This window comes from Erpetoichthys calabaricus, chromosome 1, assembly GCF_900747795.2.
Source record: "Erpetoichthys calabaricus chromosome 1, fErpCal1.3, whole genome shotgun sequence".
Classification (NCBI taxonomy): Eukaryota; Metazoa; Chordata; class Cladistia; order Polypteriformes; family Polypteridae; genus Erpetoichthys; species Erpetoichthys calabaricus.
The window spans coordinates 151,663,678-151,679,970 of NC_041394.2; the positions used below are offsets into that span (position 1 = coordinate 151,663,678).

The 16,293-nt window shown below is 37.4% G+C and overlaps 1 protein-coding gene across 4 annotated transcripts in view; it reads left to right on the forward strand.

Annotated features, from left to right (window-relative positions):
* Positions 1 to 659: 659 nt before the first annotated feature.
* The window catches only part of mdm2 (MDM2 proto-oncogene), a 44,321-nt gene continuing 28,687 nt past the window's right edge, over positions 660 to 16,293 (forward strand). For 2 of the 4 annotated variants that reach the window (XM_028807311.2, XM_051933484.1), the window contains exons 1-9: positions 660 to 1,010; positions 3,659 to 3,733; positions 3,820 to 3,894; positions 4,004 to 4,137; positions 4,713 to 4,762; positions 5,279 to 5,334; positions 5,896 to 5,998; positions 13,071 to 13,231; positions 13,534 to 13,695. In XM_028807311.2, the coding sequence (XP_028663144.1) occupies positions 3,668 to 3,733; positions 3,820 to 3,894; positions 4,004 to 4,137; positions 4,713 to 4,762; positions 5,279 to 5,334; positions 5,896 to 5,998; positions 13,071 to 13,231; positions 13,534 to 13,695 (807 nt within the window). In that variant the 5' untranslated portion in view covers positions 660 to 1,010; positions 3,659 to 3,667. Of the gene's footprint in view, positions 1,011 to 2,867; positions 3,489 to 3,658; positions 3,734 to 3,819; positions 3,895 to 4,003; positions 4,138 to 4,712; positions 4,763 to 5,278; positions 5,335 to 5,895; positions 5,999 to 13,070; positions 13,232 to 13,533; positions 13,696 to 16,293 lie in introns of those variants that run through there. The other 2 variants (XM_028807335.2, XM_028807344.2) reach the window with 2 other exon arrangements.

Here is a 16,293-nt window from a genome sequence, read left to right on the forward strand (position 1 = left end):
CATCAAGTGCTGCTAGAAATGTTATACCAGTCCATAGTAGCCAGTGTGGTGTTCTATGCTGCAGTCTCCTGGGGAAGCAACATGAGCTAAAAATTAGCACATTGTCTGAAAAACTTATCAAGAATGCCTGTTTCATCACATGTGAACCCATGGAAAGGAGGATGGTGGCAAAACCGGATGGCATCATGAAAAATCCCCTTCATCTCCTTCGGGAGGTGCCTTCTTGGAACACTTTTAGTCACGGTCTCATTCCATCACGATATTTCTGCCCACTGCTATCAGGCAAATCAATGCTTTCTTCCTTCCAACGTCACAGACTACTTATAATCTTATATTTAAATGTCCCCCTGGGATAATAAAGTTTATTTAATATAATAATATCAGATAATGTATGACCGGAAATGTGTGCAGTAGGTTGTGTTTATGGAAAATGTGTGATTAATAAATCAAAGCAATAAAAAATTAAAATTATACAAAACACAGAATATATTGATTTAAAAGGAAATATCAAAATAATCCTTCGGCGTGCCCAGTGTTCACTCAGGATGGCAATCTGATTGATGGTGTAGTTTCTTATTTTGGCCGCCCGCCGTGGTGGCGCTGTAGACACAAACTATCCCACTCTATTGTTAGTTTGTTTCAAATTGGCGCTACATAGAATGCGCATGCGCTCCGCAACGTGCGAGGTTGTAAAACTTCCCATTAAATGTAGGCCTCTCAATATGTTGGTTGTGCCTTTCGACTGACGGTTTTTCTTCCTTTTTTTTTATTACTATTAGAGAAACGATAGCAGATGTGTGCGTATCTGTGATTATGATTCGATACGACCTATCAGTTGCGCTTGAGCTACAAAAGAAAAAGTGAAACGACGTGGTTTGGATGTTTGCAAGGCCTATGAGACCTTAGAATTTCCCAACACATCTCGGCCAAGCCGAGGGAAAACGCAGGTACGAGTTTGCTCTGGGTGCCGATGCTTTAAACATTAGAGAATCCGGAAAGAAGTTGCCAAAGTGAGTGTTATTTATTTTTTACATGTATTTGTTTGTTGCTTTTACAAGCGGATGCATACTTTCGTTTGATCTGACGATTTTGATTTAAAGGAGTGCTTAGAAAGTACTTTTCAAATGTATTTGGAGACCAATTAAGATCGGGTAAACGATAAATGCACCCTGGGGTGTCAAAGGAAATAGTTTGGGAACTTTAGGGAGTCCAGTCTTCATGCTGCACACATATTGTCAGCGCTGGTGTTTGCGTTATCAAAAGTCTCTGTCTTTACATTTGTTTTTCTCCTTGTGCTTTTGATTTCCCTTCCTTCTTATACGTGTAAAGGTTAACCTTTTCCAAACTAAAAATCGGGTATAATTTGAAAGTAGTTGGATGAGCATTTTAGTATTGTGTGATATACGTCCTCGACCCGTTCGAGGTGGTCTCTTGTTAACGACTGTTGCTCGGATGGCCCCCGGCTGCCCAGCACCCTAGAATTTAGTTGTGCACATTAGAAAATTGCTAGAGACCGGCTTGAAAGAGGTGCGAGAAACAACATTACGTATGTTAAATCAAAGGTGGCACCTCGAAGTCCTCAGTATTTCCTTTGAAGGCTAAGGCGATCTTTGGAAAGTTAACCCCTTTTTCCTCTTAGTGTGAAATTCGTTCTTATTAAAAAATTATCCCCTTAGGCGACCCCTGCAATGTTTTGCTTCGTTTATTATTCCCCTAAAGAGATATGTAGCACACGTTCTCTTTTGTCACATGTTTATTTTTTAGTTTAGAATCTTTTATCGACTACTGACTGGCCGAAGTGCTCAGGGTTTGTGGCAGGTTTAGATCGCAGCTTGGACCAGCGTATGACAGTGACAACCCCACTTTTGACGCGTACTCTCCACATTATGCGCTTTGTTTTCTCTTGTTGTTAGATGTACAGTTTATTTAGAATGGTGGACATTATAGATAGATAGATATTATAAATTGTGTTTTCCAGTCAAGTCCAACGCTACTGATTTTTTATTAAAATTGAAAGAAGCACGTCAGGGAAGCGGCCACGTGGCCGATGCTGTCAAGTTTTGAAAGGTACCAAATATGCCTCATTATTTAAAACTTGTTACTACTATTATTTTCGCTGACGCTTTTCACCAAGGCGATTTACAGCATTTGAGATGCAATTGGTTATATTGTTTTTTTCAATTGAAGCACAGGCAGATGAGGTGACTTGCTTATGCTCTCAGTGTCCACAGGAGGATTTGGACAAAGCATCTCGGGGTTTGACTGTGAAAGCCTTAGCCACTGTGCCAGACTACCCATCTTACTTCAGTTGGCGTCACGGGTTTTGTTTCAGTGTTACAATAAACTGCATGACTGTGTGGTGTGATGGCTACGGTAATGAGGTTTAAGTACGATAAGTGTAAGTAACCAATCATCGATCAAAATGGTAGGTAGTGCTCAAATTGGGTTAAATATTTTGGAAGGTAAATTAGCTTTATTGCTTTCTTTATAACCAAATCCTGTAGCTGTTAGTGGCTTAGAAGGTTGTATTAAGTGTCTAACGGTTACAAGAACAGAACTAAGATATAGTTGTGCACTTAGACTGCATGTCCTGTACTCCATCCAGTCAAAGTATGTGTCTCGCCCAGTCGGTCAGACTTGTACATAAACTACAATGGACAAAAAAAGATTTCACCAGTATAAAGGGGTGCAAGTGCCAGAGTTGGACATTTCTAATTTGTTTTGTGTTTGTGCATTTATATGTATCTTGGGATTAATAAAGTATCTATCTATTATAACTTGCACTGATTGTACTGCCAAGGCATTCTTTATTATATTTTCCATTTGTGGTGTTTGCTTTTTTTGTTAAAAATATAAACTGTGCCTCATTCATGAAATAATGAAGGCGGCAGTTTTTGGCTACTTAAGGGATTTTGTCTACCTAGTCGCATTTTGTGACTGCATGCTTATAATTGATGGCAGTTTTTAATCTCAAGGTACCTGGTCCTCCTTTGGATGTGAAGTGTCGCCACTATTGTACAGTACTTCCAGACGTCGCCGTGTTCCCTTGATGGTTGTAGACAGGTGTGTGTGTATATAAATTAGGAGACTGTCTTGCGCAACGGTAGGAGGGCCCCGTTTTGTGAGATTAGTAGTCCAGCCGCCGATTCCCGAGTTTCTTGGCATTGTCTGCCTGCGGAGAACAGCGTTGACGCGGGCAAGTCGAGGCACGGCTCGCCGTGCACGCGCAGCGCGTGTCCTTTGGTGTCGTGAGTCAGCGCTTCAAGCAGCTACATGTCAGACTCCGCCCCCACGCCGCCGAGTAGGCAATGAGCGCCCAGCCCGGAGAGTCGCCCTGACATGCCCCGTCTGCAGCTTTAAATTGCACACTACTCTTCGTCGGGGCCAAGTAGACTGTCAAATTAGCTACCGTCGTCCTGATGCACTTTATGTACAGTTCAGATTAAGTTATATGTATTTATATGTAGATATTCTATTTACTGCACAAGGTAAGAACGTACTTTATGTATTGAGTATACATTAAGTATAGAAGTGGATTATGCCTATTTTTTTAAAGGATTCCTGAAAACCTCAGTGAGATTTCATAGGAATTATGCTGTGTTTTCTTATGACCGAATTTGTTTGTTTGTTTTTGACTAAATGTATCTATTTCTGGCAGACAATAAGAATGTCAGACTCTGCTGGCAACTGTTTAAGCAGCTCTCCAATGAATAGCATGGATGGTGAAAAACTTGTAAGTTTTGACATTCTGGTAAATTGTTGAAATGTTTTTCTGCTTGCTTTCCATTTGGGATAAACTGATGAATCCATTGCTTGTAGGTGAAACCAAAGCAGCAGCTTCACACACTATTGCAGCAAGCTGGGGCAGACAAAGAGATTTTTACAATGAAAGAGGTAATTTAGATGGCAGTGACATCTTAATCCCTGTTGTTTTTGATAGACACATCTCCTGGTGGCCTCTCCTTATGTTTGCTTATTTTTTCAATTTATGTGTGCATTTTAGGTCATGTTTTACCTTGGGCAATACATCATGGAAAAAGAGCTGTATGACAAGAAACAGCAACACATAGTCCACTGCTCTAATGATCTTCTTGGAGATGTTTTGGGCGTGCACAGCTTTTCTGTTAAAGAACCACGGTACTTGTAATACACAAATGAAAAATGGCATATTGTCTGGAATATGCAATTATATAAGAGCAAACATATCAGAAAAGCTTGTAAATGTGATTAAACATACAAGATTTAAAATTGACACACATTAATGTATAGTATTTTTGTTTATTTGGAATGTGCTGTGAGCACTGGAATGAAAGCAGCCCCTAAGCCTTAAAATATACATTTTAAAATAGCAATCTGAAAGTAAATATTTTTAAAAATAACTATTGGTAAATTGCACATCAGAATCATATCAGTCCCTTTACCTTCAATACTCATTTGTCAATTAATAGATACACACAAGTTTATCATTAGGGCAAGTTTTTTTTTTTTGTAAAAAGTTAAAAAAAAAAAAAAAAAAAAAAAAAAAAAAAAGTAACCTGCTTTTTTGTATAATTTTAGTTGAAGACACTTACACATTGTTTGTCTTTTAAAGTTATATGTTTATTGTTTATGCCTTTTATTTATTATTGCTTTTACTTATTTTAGTGGTTGACCCAATTGATGGTAATATTTTAAAAACAAAAACTTAGTAGTACAAACTTTTTATTTTGCAGAGTTCTGTATGCAATGATTTCAAAAAACCTGACAACTGTTAAAAACACAGGTAAAGATTTAATACTGGTTTCTGAGAAAAAAAGAAATGTTTGCATTAAATTATCCAAGTTTGTGTATAAAATGTAGGATAGTTGTAGTCGTTGTTAAAGTGATGGGTTACATAATTTACATACTTTTCACAGGGAGACACCCAAGTTCTCCTAGTCATTGTGTGTATACTACATTATAATGCAAGTTTTCTGTTGAAGACAGCATTGGGTATTGCCATTTTAATGTGTTTTTTCCTGAATAATAAGGAGAATGGTTTGTTAGGTTTAACTCCAGAGTTTTGATGTAAATCCAGGAGTATTATAATTAATTAGTGAATCATTGCTGCTGAGCTTATCCCCTTGTTGCTTTTTGACCTCTGACCTGGATGTTGCCACATCTTAATTCCTTGTTTCAAAGCTCTTAGTAAATATGCTTTGTGTTTCCTTATTAAATGTTTTATTGTCAGCATGGTTAGACTGTTGAACGTTTTAATTAATGCATTTTTAGTACATGGATGTTTTGTTATCTTCTGTAGATATCTCCAAGCCTTTAATAAATGCTCACCAAAATGAAAAGGACAAAGGACCAGAGGTAAGCATGTACTTTTACGTTTTTCCTACCCCTTTCTTATGACCAGTGGAACTTGCACCAGTAGATTCATGAATAGTTCTATTTTTGTCAACTGTTTTAAGGAGACATGCAAATAAAAATTGTACCATGTATACATAGCAAACTTTGTTTTCTTTGCATCATAAACATTTAACACAGTAGCTTTAAATACTATTGCTTTTAAATGTATATTTAATCCCTTAAGTAAAAACCAGTTCCAGGTATTACATAGTAAAATACTTAGTTCTGAAAAATTAGAAGTATATCTTGTGTTTTCAAACTTATAACTCTTGATAACAATTTGCAGGACATTCCAGCATTGCTGCAATGAGATCCTGCAGGCACTAAAGTCCTGTGGGATGTGGTCACCTTCAAGTATTGAACCTATTAGATGACAATTAGTATCACATCTTTTAATTAAATAATAATTTCATATCAGGGTGAAAAAAAATTAGTTTTCCATTTCACATTTTAAAAATGTTAATGCTGTTGGAAGTATTTGTGAATGTAAAATATTTCTCGCTTTCATTTTAATTTGTGAAGACTGAAGCTGAGCAAGGTGCCTCCATGCCAAATATTGACACTCCTACAGAGCTATGCAATGAAGCTGCCTCTGGATGGAGACGCCGCAGGAGTAGTGATTCAGGTGAGCAATTTGAAAAGCCCCTTTTATTTTTGTTCAGAACAGTTTTTGTACATGTAGAAAATAAGTTAATATTTTCCTGGGCTTATTATGGTTCAAAATATTCTAGAAGCTAAATTGCACTTGACATACTTTGTTGCATTTTATTGCATTGCATATAATGATGGGCAACATATATTCCGCTGTAATACAGTATTTTCTTTCAATGTAGGTAACAAGAAGACTGCCGGTTACACACACTTCACATTCATTATTTGACTTATTTTATGCCTGTGTCAGAATGAATATTTATTTGTTCTCCAAGGGTTATCCCAGTGATGGATAAAATACCCTAAATATTTGGGAATGTGAGTAAGTGATGGCTTAGACAACATGATAGCCTATTACACAAACTAATTCTCTTTTTGTGGTGAGCCATTTTGTCCTTCCAGATCCCTCTGAGTAGACAGGGCATCAATTCTCCAACCATCGTCCTGTAAAATGAGTATATCTGACATTTGGGTCACCCATAGACCACTGTTTTTTTGTCACCATTAATTGGGCAATATTGGTGTGCTCTATCACCAAGTCTCCAGAGATCGCAGTCATTGTTTGAAGGGCAGTTGTGACAATAATAGTTGTGAAACCTTAATCATTTGCATATATGCCTGCTTTCATGTTGGTTTTAATGCAAAGTACATCTTGTTTCTGGTTGTAGCCTTGTGGGGGAGGGGTTTGCCATTGAAATGTAAGAAAATTAGTGGCAATGGTATTTCCTTTTGTGTTTTTGTATGTGAAATTGTTTGGCAAAATTGCAGGATGTTATAGGCTTACGAAAAGCAAGTATCTTGACTTTAGCTGTTTCAGTGTCCGAACTGACCTGTTTTCAGAGCTGAAATGTTTAATTATGTGATTTCAGTCTGTGTCAATTTTTAAGTGTTTGTTGTTTCAGTCAGTCATTGTCATATGAAATAATACCATTTTAGTTGGTCATGGAAGGAAAAAAGCCTTGTGTATCACGGCGTTGCTGCTTGTGATTTGAGATAACAGAAAATGCCATTAGTTTTAAAAATTGGGCATTCATTTTCCTCGCAATATAACACTAATTTACAGCTGTCACTGTTTTTACACAGTAACAGTGTTTTTCTTTATTCTCGTGGTGGGTTATTGCCACATTCCTGTTTCTCAAAATAAAACCCACAACAAAGAAAGATGGATTATCAAGTGCTGTAAATATAGATGGGACTTGACTGGCAATGTAATTATAGAGAACATCAATGCACACACACACAGTCTTCTCTAGGCAGATTTGGCTAACTGAACATTATTTTCCAGCCTCCTATGAGAACAAAAAGCTGAAGTCTGACTAATTTTTAGCAACAGGCAGAAAAAATAGTGTCATCCTTGTAACATGTATTGCAGTGTGATTTACCAATGTTTGCAAATGGCTTTTAAACCAAAATGGTCATGTATAGAGTATTAATATTTTTGTTAGTTTACTTTTACATAATTTTTATGTAAATTGGTTTGACATCTAAAAAGTGGTCTACCACAGAAAAAAATGGCCTATAGCCATGACCAAAATAAATCTACCTCCAGAGAGTTAATAAATTCCATAATACCACACTTTAGTTGGATTTGGATCACATTATGTGTCAAACTTAATTTCTTTTAAATATTGCTGGATAATTTTTAAGCCTCTGAGTAATTGTGTTAAGGTGTTAAATGAAAAGGGATGTCTTATTGATATATCAGAGTTGAAATATCTCAAACTAGAAAATAAAAAAAAATCAGTAGTTCGAATCTATGGTAGAGATGGGAATCAGGACTGGGATTCAGTGGACCACAACATGTACATTGAAAGAATGAGACATTTTCCTTTTTATGCAAGTAGGTGGTCAGGACCGAAATTGAGATGACAAATCACCTATAATCTTTTGTAGAACTCTGGGGAAAAATTGCATTGTTTTGAATATGAATATAAACAATTATATTATAAAAATATAAATAAATAAATTGTCTTAAGTCATTCCTAGTTGCCATACGCTCAAAGCATATTGAGAAAAAGTAGTTGAAAGATGTGCAAGAAATGCAATGTCTAGCTCTGCTTAAATCCAGGCTTGGTGGATACATCAATGTTTGTGTGGTCATTTGAGTATTAATATATAAATACACAGTCTAAAATTTTATGAAAAACATTTGGTTTTGGAATAGGTGGCATTGAGGTACTTTTTATGTATTTCCAAGATTGTTAGTACTGTGGCTGAATGCAGGGGAGTCGATACTGAGACCACATTTGGTGCTCCTAAAATGCTGTTTTGTTTTTACTAGATGCCTTAAATTACAGTTAAAGGGTAATAGTAAAATCCTGTTCTTGGTTTAATATTTTAGTGTTTTTTTCTTCAGTTTAATCTTAGGTTAGCAGCCTACACATCCCTGTATGCAGGAATAGCATTTTTGGAAATCATAACTAGTACACATTTTAAGTTATCTGAAATAACTAGAAATTCATCTGGTGGATCGAACTGAAGTCCTCCATATCGGGGCAGGTGTGTATAGGGCTCTGTTTATGTCAGAATGCGCTGTCTAGCATCATCGCATACCATCTGATCCAACTCATTACCAGGGAGGGATCAGTAAATAGCTCAGCCCTTCAGTACACCCAAGTGTCCAAGACATATTGTCATAGATCCGATGATTTTGTAGTTGTGTCAATCGCTTATGAACACCCTCATGCTCGAACATGATATTCATTCTGGACTGACTAGCACAGAAGTCCAATAACAAAGCATAAACTATGCTATAGGAGAGGAGTTCAGTAAGGCCATTTGAAAATACCTTTGTCTGGACTCCAAATGATTCTGGCAAACTGTAAAGCGACACAGGAGAGGGAAGCACTTTGCCCATGTGGTTTATAGCAGGGATGGAGTGAGGGATTTGGAGAGGTGGACTTGCCCTTCACTCAAGCTGGTTACTGAGGTTTGTTTGTTTGTTAGTTTATTTATTCATTTTTTGGCGGAGTTCTTTAAGGCTCTGGATGATGTTTGGCTGACATACTTCTACAACATTGCATGGAGGTTGGGGACCGTGCCTCTGAAATGGAAAACTGGTGTGGTGGTCCCTGTCCTTATGAAAGGGGACCCAGAAGGTGTGTTCCAACTTTAGGTGGATTACACTTCTCAGCCTCCATGAAAAGGCCTGTGTCAGGGTTCAAGAAAGGAGGATCTGGCTGTTCATCGAGCCTTATATTCAGGAGGAACAATGCAGACTTCATCCTAGGTGTGGAACACTGAGCAAGCTTTTTTTTTTTTTTTTTTTTTTTTTGCCTTCACAAGGATTCTGAAAAGTTCTTGAGAGTATGCCCAACAAGACTACATTTGTTTTGTGGCCTTCGAAAAGGCATATAACCATTATCCTTTGGGGTGTCCTGCTGGCAAGCTGTTTTGTGCTATTTGGTCCCTGTACAACCAAGAGCAGTATGTCAGATTCATTCCTGGTGGTATGGGACTCCCCCAGGCCTGCCCTTTGTCATCGATTCTGTTCATAATTTTTTATGGGCAGAATTTTTAGGAACTACCAAGGAGTGGAAGGTGTTTAGTTCGGTGGCCTCCGTATCACATCTGTTTTTTTTTATGAAAGATATGATCTTGTTGCTTAACAGCCTTAAATGAAAACACACACACACAAAAAATATTCCTTCCCAGCTTTACTTACTCAATGTGTAACAACCTATAACATCCAAGTGAAAGGTATCACAGCTACAGTTTAAAAAAAAAAATTATAAAAAATCCAAAACAAGACATACTGAGATTAATAAAAGATCACCCCCAATGTCAATATTTTATTGAACCACCTTTTGCTTTAATGACAGCCTGGATTGAGTCTTTTTGGATACTTCTCTAACAGCTTTGCACATCTAGACCAAGCAATATTTGCCCAATCTTCTTTACAGAACTGTTCAAATTCGGTCAATTTGGATGGTGAGTGTTGGTGGACTGCTGTCTTCAAATTTTTCCACAGATTTTCAATGGGATTTAGGTCTGGGCTCTGACTGAGCCACACCAGGACATTCACTTTTTTCTCCTTCAGCCACTGTGGTCAATTTTGCTGTATGTTTCGGGTCGTCATGTTGAAAGGTGAACATTCTGCCCATCTTCAACATTCTGCCAGAGGGTAGCAGGTTTTCCTCAAGAATCTGATGGTATTTTGCCCCATCAATTTTTCCTTCTACCCTAATGAGAGCCCCAGGCCCTGCGGCAGACAAACACCCCCACAACATGATGCTGCCACCTCCATGCTTTACTATAGGTATGGTGTGTTGTAGACGGTAAGCTGCATTGGATTTCCGCCAGGTGTACTGTTTGGTATTGAGGCCAGATAATGAGACCTTTTCCCACTTGGCATCAGAATCTTCAAGGTGCATTCTGGCAAAGCTCAAAAGAGCCTGAGAAGTGGCTTTTTCCTTGTGACCCTCCTGAACAAGCCACAATTGTGCAGCGCTTGTGAAATTGTTGTCACATGCACACAATGACCAGTTTTTGCTGTTAAAATCCTGTAACTCCTTCAAAGTGTCCATTGGCCTGTTGGTACCCTGTATTACCAGTTTCCTCCTTGCTCTTCCATCCAGTTTGGAGGGACGGCCGGATCCAGGGAGGGTTCTAGTAGTACCAAACACTTGCCACTTCTTTATTATGGATTTTACTGTGCTCCTTGGAAAGCCTTTTGAGATTTTTTTTTTGTATCCATCTCCTGCCTTGTGTCTGTCCACAACTCAGTCCCCGAGATCTTTTGAAAGTGGCTTGCCACCCATAGTCCGTTGTTTGCTGTCAGTTGCACTACCAAGCAAGGGAATGCTCCAGGAGCAGCTGTTTTTATGCTTCACTAATCACACTGATTACAGTTGATCACCAGTGGAAGCAATGGAAATTGTGGTTACTTACACCTGATTGAGTTTACAAATATTGTTTGGGGGGGGGGGGTGATCCTTTATTTAATCTCAGTATTTCTTGTTTTTTATTTTTTTAAATTCTTCTGTAGCTGTGATAGCTGTGTAGCTGTGATATCTTTCACTTCAATGTTATAGATTGCATTGAGTAAGTAAAGCTGGAAAAAATATTGGTTTGTGTGTTTTCATTTTAGGCTGTAAAGCAAAAAAAAAAGGGAATATTTCGAAGAGGGTGATTCTTTTCTATACCCACTGTATACTTGGGATAGACCCAGGGCAAGCTGGAGAGATTATATCTCTTGCCTGGCCTGGGAACACCTTGGTATCCCCATGTATGTAGTTGAAAGAAGTGACAGGGAAAAGTGATATCTGGGAATCATTGCTTAGGCTGCTGCACCCGTGACCCAGACATAAGTAGGAGAAAACTGATGGTTGGATGGATGAAATAACTAATGCAGTCTTGTCTGTCATGGTGCTGGAGAATGGTGACGTGTTGAATGTTTGTATTACATGCAAGGAAAAAATTCACTTTACTCAGTACATTTGACAACTGTGATTATTAAAAACAAAACCTCTAATTAATACTTGCAAATGCTGTAATGAGCAGGCAAGCAATATTAACTGTAATGCCCTTAAATGCAACACAAATGCATTACTGTGCATGACAGAATTTGACAATTTGCTGGCATATTACGTGCTCTGCTTTGCTGTTTCTCCACAGTCTACCTTTCATTGGTGTCAGATGGTCTTTGTTTTTTCAGAAATGTCACAAAGGCTAAAGTACATACACTGTTGGTCTTTAGAACGCCTGTTTTTACAGTTTGCCTTCAAATTTAATTAGTTGAAATGAATAATGAATGACCTAAAAAGATGAAAAGGTAAGCAATAAACTCCCAGAGGTTTAAATTTTAAAGTTTTGATTAGCAAAAAGTGAAAAATTTCAGAATTTTACAAATGCGCCACCTTCAGGGAACAACTAGTAGGTTACAACCTACAGATGTTCTGCAGCAATTAAAGTAAATTAAGCCTTGCAAATTGAAGTAAATGATTTGCACTGGTGTCGCAACTTCTCTAGTTTTCTTAACATTAGAATCACCAAAGCTTATGAAAAAACTGTTTAAGTCTGCTCGCACCTCTCGGTCACTGTCTTTTATCTTGTAAATGTGTTGATAAGCCCAGGCAGCAAGCAATCTGCTATACCCTCCCTCATATATCAAATAAGCACTTTCACAAAAGGTACAAATAGAACAAGTGCGCTTTTATTCAAGACTATAACAGAAGAAAAAGAAATCTGGTTAGTGTGGCTTTTTGTTACGGTTTCTTTGGTAGTACAGCGGTAAGAACTGCTGCAACCTATTTAAAAGGTCACCGGTACTACCATAGAAGCCGTGACAAAAGGCGCAGTCTTCACACATTATACACTTCATGTCAAAATTTTGTCGTTAGTACTAAAACATGAAAAAAGTTTTTATAGATATGTGTTCAACATTTCTTGCATTTTCTGTCATCCTACACTTACATAGATCTTTGTAGACACACATGAAATGCATGTGTTCCAAATAATGACATATTTTTTAGCCTATACAACTCTAGGTACCTGACGCCCTGATAAACGAGGCTTGAGCTGGGAGAGGTTTTTGCCGTTTCTATGGCGGTGAGAGAATGGGATAGCAGGCTGCTTGGGTTTATCGACATATTTATAAGACAAAAGACGCTGATGGAGTGGTGCGAGCTGATTTAAGGTGGTACGGATTTACAAGTTTTTTCGTAAGCTTTGGTAATTCTAGTGTTAAAAACCCTCTTTCTTAAAGCGTAGTTTGGAACAGACTGTGACACTTACCCAAGCATTTTCTTCATTTTTCCTCCCTTATATGTCAGTTTCTTTTTTTAAAGGTAAATAGAATGTGTCATGCATAGCTTTATTTTGAGCTGCAGTGTTTTGTTGTACCTTTTTTCTGTATAAATTGATACATGAATATTCAGTGATACTTGAACATTTATGTGTTTAATTTTTCATTCAGTTAGAAATGGAAGGTTTAATGTGTGATTTTCATTTTTTTTCGCTCATGTTATGCCTGGTATAGTATTGTGTATTGGAGTATAGCAGTGTTTCGCAGAGTATTTTCATTATTTAAAAAAATTGCTTAACAGACACCTCGGTAAATGATGAGCAGTGTGAACCCCATAGAAAGAGGCATAAATCGGACAGCATCTCACTAACGTTCGATGACAGTCTCTCATGGTGTGTGATTGGCGGCTTGAAAAGAGAGCATGTGAGCAGCATATCTTCTTCAGATTCTCACTTGGAACCGGTACGAAAAACTAAACAGTTCACCTTTATAAAACTCAGTTTTAATTGTTAATTTTATATATAAAATCTAGCATTTTTTAATACTACCATTTTCCACTTAGATGTATAAATGTCCTGGTTTATTTTATTTATTCCAGAATAGTATTTTCCTTTGCATTCTGTTCCTATAGAGTGTTTATTAGTTTATTTTATTTTGGATATCATGCACAGTACAGTTTTTGTTTTTGGCCTGGTCATTAATAGTTTGGTTGTTTTACACACTTTTTTTATACAATTTTTTTTTTTCTCTCTCCTAAACTATAGGATGGTGAAAATGCTTCTGGAAGTGAGGATTCTGATGAGACTTGGTTTAGTCAAGACTCAAACTCTGATAATTTTAGTGTGGAATTTGAAGTAGAGTCCATTTATTCTGACACCTATAGTCAGGATGAGGAGGATCAGGACCTAACAGATGCAGATGATGAGGTATTGTGGTGTGTTTTTAGAAGCTTAAATAATACATTAATCAAATATTTGGCTTGTTCAGTCATAATATAAAATATTCCGTGGTGAATCCCTTTGTCTGTACAAAATAGTATTAACCTAAAAGACTAAATTATTTAACAGTAAGAATTTGTCCTGGTATTGCCAAAAACAGTATTCTAACATGGTAAAGTTGCTTATAGTTGTTATAAAATATTTAACCACCAGTCAAAGACATTGAATAGGCTGGTAGGATTCACAAAACCTTTTTTGAGACAAAGTATTGAAAAATTTAAATACTGTATATTAGGCAGCCACTGAAATGCAGTTAGCATCAAAGACCAATGTTGGTTGCAATTTTTAATTACCCCCCAAAAAACACTTCACAAGGTGAGTGCTGTCTATCATTTATTTTATCTCTTCTTTTGTACCACTATAGTAGCAGTTGTCAACTGACAAAGACAGCCTTCATGGATGTCAGTCTGCAATTTCCACACACTTTCTTTTCAAATATCTATCATACAATAAACACAATTACTCCATTGTATGTGGAATTGATAGTGATGGACTTTTATCATCTGTACAGACTCATACTCAAATGTTCTAATTAACAGGGTTTTGTCAGAGGCTGCTCTGATGTCCTCTTTATTAATTACTAGGGGACTTTTCCCCCTGCTCACTTTGCTCTCCAACCAACGCCACTTTGCGTCTGCCGCTCGCATATGTGGATTTCACTTTCACCAAACAAACAATAAGTCTTTTAATTCACGTGAATACGCCTCTACATTGGAAAGAAACAATACTTTTCCCTGATGGCAACACAAATTAGACAATCTACAAATCTCCATCTTAAAGTTTAAATCCAACCAATATATTCGATCTCGTTTCACTGTTCCGTTATTTCACCAAGTAATAATTTGTTTGTTTGCGCTAATGCGATCTTTACTATCATTTTTTTGAGACTTTGGTACTTTCATTGTCTACCCTGCTCTGCATGTGTATTGCGCCAACGTTTTGAATTCTTTACGACATTTTACTTTGTCATCTACTCTTTGTCTTTTTATTTCCAGACCCGAGCGTGGTTAAATCGCGTCTTGTCTCAGGCTAAAAGTCTTGTCTCATCCCAGGATTTTTTTTTATTATAATAGAGAGATTATTTTAGGAGTGACCTTTTCAGTTACAGCTTTGCTCACACATAAATAGTTGGGATAAATTCTTGGACATTTTACTTTACCTGGAAAATAAGCTTTCCAGGATATTAGATTCTGGGTTTGCTCACTTGTATAGTTCATCTATTGTAGGATATTTCTGGTTTATGCAGTCTACAACACTCAATATTAATTTACTTAAAAATAAGAATTCAGCTACATTTCCTTAGTTGATTAGTAATCTCAATAAAAATATTAACCTTTCATAAATTTTTGCTGTGCATGTTCTGATGTAATTAACTGTTTTACAATAATGAGATAAAGAACTGACTGTCTATAAACTCTACAATTGCTCTAAAAGATAATGTATTTTATGGTTTGTACTATATCTTTACAATCGAATTGTTTACAAATAAATTAGAAAATGCTGCAGTATTTTGCTCAGTATGCTGTATGTTTAGAAAAGACTTGAGGTTTGTACTGATTACTGCGCTGAGATTCTTTGTAATTCGAAACTAAACTAATACGTGTTTCATACATCTGGTTTTAGAATTTTTATCTAATACTAGGGGGTTCCCCCCGCTCGCTTCGCTCGCCAGCCACTTCGCATCTGTGCCGCTTGTGTTTTAAAGTGGGGGGCTGAACACACCTCCGGGAGATGCGGTCAGTCATCCGAAACCCCCTCCTAAACGTTGATACAATGTGAAACAAATAGAGGGTTTTTTTTTTTAACTTCCTCTTTGCTCGATCAGCTACTGGCTTGCTGCTGCTGTGCCATGTGATCTGCATCTTGTGTGATGCTTCGAACATTTAAAAGCCTGCACAGCAGCTGTCCTACTCTTTTCTTTCCCGTCCTGGGCGTGGTTAAATATTTTGGCACAAAGTCCCGTCTTGCAAGACGTGAGTTCTTGATATTTTTTAGTTTAGAATTTAAAAACTGAATAAGAATCTGAAAATCTAACCACATCACATTAAAGTGTGATAAATTCTTGAATGATTGATTGATACCAAACATGTATACGTAGGTTTTAAAATAAGCCCACTATAAAGAATGACATAAAAACATTGCACAAAATTGTTGCACTTTTAGGCTTAGGATTTTATATATATATATATTATATATATAATACACAGTGGAACCTCGGTTCACGAACGTATCAGTACACGTACAAATCGGTTTACGACCAAAAAGTTCGCCAAACTTTTGCCTCGGTTCACGACCACACACGCAGTATACGAACAAGCCAGTTTCCCTTTCGGTTTGTACATGTTCAGTCTCTCCCTGTGCATTTCCGGTGCAGCGAGAAAGAGAGCGAGAGAGCTTGAGACACACACACACACACACACACACACACAGAGGCACGCGAGAGAGAGAGAGACACACACACTCGCAGGCAGCGTGAGAGAGAAAAGTGGATGCATAAGGTAGGAAGGCAGTTAAAGAATGCACTGG